Source organism: Sinocyclocheilus rhinocerous, unplaced genomic scaffold, assembly GCF_001515625.1.
Source record: "Sinocyclocheilus rhinocerous isolate Xijiao unplaced genomic scaffold, SAMN03320098_v1.1 scaffold6943, whole genome shotgun sequence".
NCBI lineage: Eukaryota > Metazoa > Chordata > Actinopteri > Cypriniformes > Cyprinidae > Sinocyclocheilus > Sinocyclocheilus rhinocerous.
Window position 1 is genome coordinate 49,711 of NW_015629596.1, and position 5,478 is coordinate 55,188.

A 5,478-nucleotide genomic window follows, 5' to 3' on the forward strand; every position below is an offset into this window, starting at 1 on the left:
AAAAAAAAACTGTAAGACTCAAGTCACTGAACACTGAGGTATACTGCCCTCATCTGGTTAGTTAGTGGAACTTCATTAAGTATGGTAAGCATTTGGTCTCTGACTCTACACAGCTTTAATTAAAAGATAAAGCACATATTAAAGCGCACACACATAAGCAAAAACATGTAAACTTAACTCATCCTTAGAATCTACCTGTACGTATAAACACTTTACATACACATTTGCAGTGAAAAGGATCAATAATAACATTGTTTATATTTGTTTCTCATTTTGTGCCTGTGGGGCATTTAGCTTTGCCAATTTAGCCAGACGATAAAGGCAGGTCAATATTTTATTTGTTATTAATATTAGATAATTATTGCATCCCGATTAAAAAAGCTCAGAGTTTTAGCAAGACCACTTATTAATAAATCCTTCAACACTTGTGGAACAAAATTACTACATTAAATTAGGGGGTGGAGATTAATTTAGACACCGACTGTGAATTAATTACAATTAATTAAGTTTATTATGCTGCATTAGAAAAACAAAACAAAAACAAAACAGAACATTAGGTTTCATACCTGCGAGTAGAATTTTGGGGTCCTGAGCAAGTTTTCCGGGGTCGGCGGTGGAAGCCCTGAATAATGCCGAGATGCACAGAAGTGATGCTAGATAGTAAACTTGAAAAAGAGGAGAGAAATTTCACATTTATCACAAAAGTCACGATAACTAGAAACTAAATGGTGTCAAACAGACTTGGGGAGAACAATTACATTACTATTTAATAGGCATGGGCCGATTACCGGTTTCAAGGTATACCACGATTTGAAAATTTCACGGTTTCAAAACTACTAATATTTTCCGTTATACCGTTCCTGCGGTATGCGCTGATTTTCATGTCTCTGGAGTCCTCAAAGACTAAAAGTGTAGGAGTCCCTCAGGTTGAGTGCAGTGTAGAGAGTAGCACGACCCTCCTCCTCCTCCTGGTGCGTGCGAGCGGTCAGTAACGTGTGTGTATGACGGCCGAACTTAAGGAGCTTCCCCTGGAACTTACGCCTACAATTAAATAACTGTAATTACAGATTTAGGTTAAATAAAGATGTCAGTCTTTATTTTTCTTCTTTTTAGGAAACAAATCAAATAAAAAATAAACAAATTCTACTGTTCCTAATATTCTGTATGTTGCTCAAAAACAAAATATATTGTGTTCAGCGGAAAAATTATATATATTTTTTTACCCAGTCATTTAAAAATAACATATTTTAGAGCTGTAACGACAACACCATGATATTTTTGCTTAAGGATATCATACCGTCAAAATCTCATATTTTGACCGTATGAGCTGCCCATGCCTACTATTTAACACAAGAATTAAAAAATTTAAAAATTGTGCAATTAATTCATGCCTAGCCCCTTAATGTACAGACTCCATTCATTCTTTGTTTTATTGATAGCACACCTAATGCTGAAGTGATCTAATTTTAGTTTTTTAATATTAAGCAGAACAGCCATTTTCCAAAAAAAAAAAAGCTACCGGTACTTTTCATTTGCCTGCTTTCCCGCTCACTTGTAAGTCACTACCTTGGATGGTTCATGTAATAGTATTTGTGCGCATGTATACAAGGTGGAAACGGTAAATGCATCTCAGCTGACAACTTGTGATTTAATCACCAAAAATCACCTTGGAAACAGGGCTTCTCTCATTCATCTCTCATGAATTCATTCATTTCGGGATATTGCGTATATATAATAATATTTTCATAACGAATTGAGCATGTCCTTCTTTCTTAGATCTATTTGCATATTAAATTGTGCTTAGTGTTGTCTGTTCAGCATATATTATATTTACTAATTTGCCAACTGTGTAATTTACACAGAACCAAAGCCTAAAGGGGTAGACACACTACATTTTTCATACCACTGACTACCCTTGAATGCAGGAAACAGGAAACACAAGCTCATGCAAATTGTGCTGCATTCCAAAGTACAAGTTTGGTAAACTCTGATCTGCATATTCATATCACGTGAAGATGTGTGACCAATAGAAGATTGGTGTTACAGCGTGACCTCTTAACTGAATTAAAACAATGTAAACTTTAATTCTGCAGAATTATGGTAAAATGGAGTAGATTGTTAATTTTTACATTTTAGATGTATTATAAGTTGAATTATGTTTTTTAAAAAGACTCTGCATAGTGTGATGTCATATTACATCCGTTGCAGTTTCCATAGAAATTTTGCATGCTCAAAGTCTAGTGTGACCGCAGCTTACTTAAACTTTTAACACTATTCTTTTGTTGTCTAATATTTCCTTCAGAAAATTTAGTTACTCTCATGTTCACAAAGTGTCAGGTTTGTAATTAGTTCTGAACTGTTGATGTGTATTGGTAAAAAAAAAAAACCTGTTGTACGTAAACCTGTAATGCTACTCTACTTACTCTGGTGGTAAACAAGACCTTATTAGCTCACTGCTCTGCTCTAATCTAAGAAGAATTCAAGTTTTAACTGACTCATCTGAAGCTTCTCCCCATGACCTGCACAAACAAGATTGTAGAACAATTAGATTTCAGTAAAACTATTCTCTCCTGAACCTGAAAAAACTGATTGCAGCACATAATATGAGCTGGTATCAGTAGAACATGTTAATAGAACTTATGGTCATAGAACTTACAGACCACAAGTGCAGCAGGTATGTGTCCTTCTGCATAATGTGGCAACAGCACCAGTTTGGGAATCAGGAAGCTGTTATAGAGCCAGACAAACAGCACCATGCTTATGCAGAACCAGCCCATGGGGTCCACCACAAAATGCAGTCGTAGCTTCATCCTTCCAGATAGAGTATGTGCCAGGATAACTGAAGCAGCTCCTGATAGCAGACAGAATGCAGAGTTTGGATCAATGGTAGCCAAAAGCACCATTTAATATGGAACATATTGATTTGTTCAAGGCTAAAAAAGAACATCAAATAAATGAAGCCTATGGTGTGGTTCAGAAGTCTAAGGCTGATGATACACGGGGCAACTTTCTGAGCAATGTTGCTTGGGCACTTTCCCATTGAGGATGGGTAACAAATTTCTATCTGGATACTTTAGATCGGTTGTGGGCCCTGTGTCTCACCTGGTTGCCCGTTGATGGCAACATTGCCCAAAGTTGCCCCGTGTATCATCAGCCTAAGACTACACGGAGTTCATGCAGCACAAGAGACAGACCAAATAATAAGACATTCTGAAATGCACAGTATTTTTTCAAATAAATTGACATTTTTATCCCAATAATATATTTTGTAATAAAAAAAATGGAAGCACTTTCAGAAAAGGTCTTAGATTTTGGATCTCATTGTACATGAATATAATGTCAAAAAAATCAAATCAATGTGCTCATTACAACAGAGATTGGGGGATTAAAAAAATGAAAAATATAAAGTGGAAAACTTTCTGATAATTTGTCAGTGGTATAGTTTTAAAATATGATCCAAACGGTTACATTAATGTGGAATGAACTTTCTGCTGATTTTGAGAAATGGACAGATATATGCACAATGTTAGATGATGCTTAAGTGTTCCAGTATTACCCATGTATGGGATCATTTAGTATGGTATGTATTCACCGGACTGTAGCCTAGCACCAATTAAATAAGGTGCTGCTACCAAGATTTGTGTTGCTATAAAAACTTGCTATAAAAAAAAGGAAGTGTATGGATGAAGCTTTACATGAATCAGTCAAGTAGTACCTTTTTAATGGTGTCAGTCCACAGAAAGCAGCAGCATCACAGTGGCCCTAGCCATGACAACCTGAAACACAAAACAAACACTGGATAGCTGTTTGTTTATGGAAATTAGTCCCACAAAAAAAAAAACGACAAACAACCAACGATTTTAATGTGTCAGATGTTTTGCAGAAAAATCCTGGCTTCATGTGAAATAAGAAACACTCACAACAAGAGTGATCCAGTTAGCTAAAGAATAACTTGTGAAGATTTTCAAAAAAAAAGAAGAAAAAAAAAGGTGATGAATGAGGTCACATGAGACACCTACTGGACTACTCTGGATTTGTTCACGCTTACGCCCATGTAGATAAACTGATCTTGCGAAACATTTGAGCAACGCTAAAAGGCACAGAAAAAGTAAATGAATGAATAAAAATAAATTACATTGTTGCGATTTCTCATCTAAAACGGCACTTCTCTGGACTGACAGTTATCTTGCTTTTGTGAGAACAGACACAGTTTAAGAACAAAACATTTCAATTCATAAACAGTCACAGCTAATAAAATAACTCATGTAAACATGTTCTAATTTTAGGGCATTTCTGATCTCTTTATGTCTACTCATCATATATTTATTGTAACTAGTAAACATGTCCTGGCAGTGGATCACGATGAGTGATGCCCACGAGGATGATACACAGCTGAATAAAGACCTGGCACACAAACTCACAACCTGCGAAAAGGAATATGACATCAGATTACCGAATCATAATAATGCTTACCGATTTTCTCACACGCTGGTGTCACAGTTGGGTGTCGTGGGTTTAGCATTGGATTCTAAGATTGAAAGATATCAGCTCTTCCTGGACTGTGATTGTACGGAAGCCGCAAAGTGTGGAACGCTTTTCGTATGCAGCGCCACTGAACCAAAGAGTGAACTGTCAAAATGGCACATGACATGAGTGCGGTCAATGTAAACACCTTATTTACATCTATAAAAGCCCTTATAAAAATTACAGTGGTAATAATGGTTTCCAAAATATAGCTACTACTACTACAAAAATAAATAAATTAAAAAATTAAAATAAACTGATAGCTACTACTGTCATAATTGTTTTTGATATGAGACTATGCCATACTTTTACTAAACTATAAAGAATGAGAATGTGACGTAACGCCGCGTTGAGTTCTGGGAAACTGCTTTGTTTATCCGCCATACTTGCAGGATAGCGCTGCCTTTCCGCTATTGAGTTTAGGGCAGTAACGTTATTTGATTGTGAAAAATGTCACCAGTGTATGTCATTCATACTGCATCGAAAGTGTTCATGTAATTCTCAGTTATAATGCACACCTTTTAGATATTTTATAATTATTTAAATAAGCTGTAAATTCATATCTACACTATAAAAACTTCCTGTAGAAATTACAGTAACTAACTGGCAGCAGTTCGCTATAAAAAAAAAGAGAGATGTAAATCAACTGTAGAGAACTGTAAATTAACAGTTCATTACTGACAGCAACCACAGCTGCCAGTATTCTACTGTTATTTTCAGGATGTCATGCCAATAAAGCAATATGAATTGAACTGAGTTGAAATGAATAATTGATTACCTTTCTTTCTTTTTTCAGATCGAATGCCATCAATGCAGGAGGTGGTTTCATGTGCCTTCCAATGGAAGAGGGCTCAAAAGGTTGACTGGAAGTGCTGCCTATGTAAAGAGTTTTAAATTCTGCAAATAGTCTAATGTACACTGAACAAAATTATAAATGCAACACTTTTGTTTTTG

The 5,478-nt window shown here is 35.7% G+C and overlaps 1 protein-coding gene across 2 annotated transcripts in view; it reads right to left on the bottom strand.

The window, feature by feature from the left end:
- LOC107739372 (probable palmitoyltransferase ZDHHC21) overlaps positions 1-4,673 on the bottom strand; it is a 38,331-nt gene extending 33,658 nt beyond the window's left edge. For both annotated transcript variants that reach the window (XM_016551469.1, XM_016551470.1), the window contains exons 1-4: positions 4,474-4,673; positions 3,716-3,776; positions 2,657-2,851; positions 567-665 (exon numbers count right to left, since the gene is read on the bottom strand). In XM_016551469.1, coding sequence (XP_016406955.1) covers positions 567-665; positions 2,657-2,810 — 253 coding nt within the window. In that variant the 5' untranslated portion in view covers positions 2,811-2,851; positions 3,716-3,776; positions 4,474-4,673. The remainder of the gene's footprint in view (positions 1-566; positions 666-2,656; positions 2,852-3,715; positions 3,777-4,473) is intronic.
- Between the last annotated feature and the right edge of the window lie 805 nt (positions 4,674-5,478).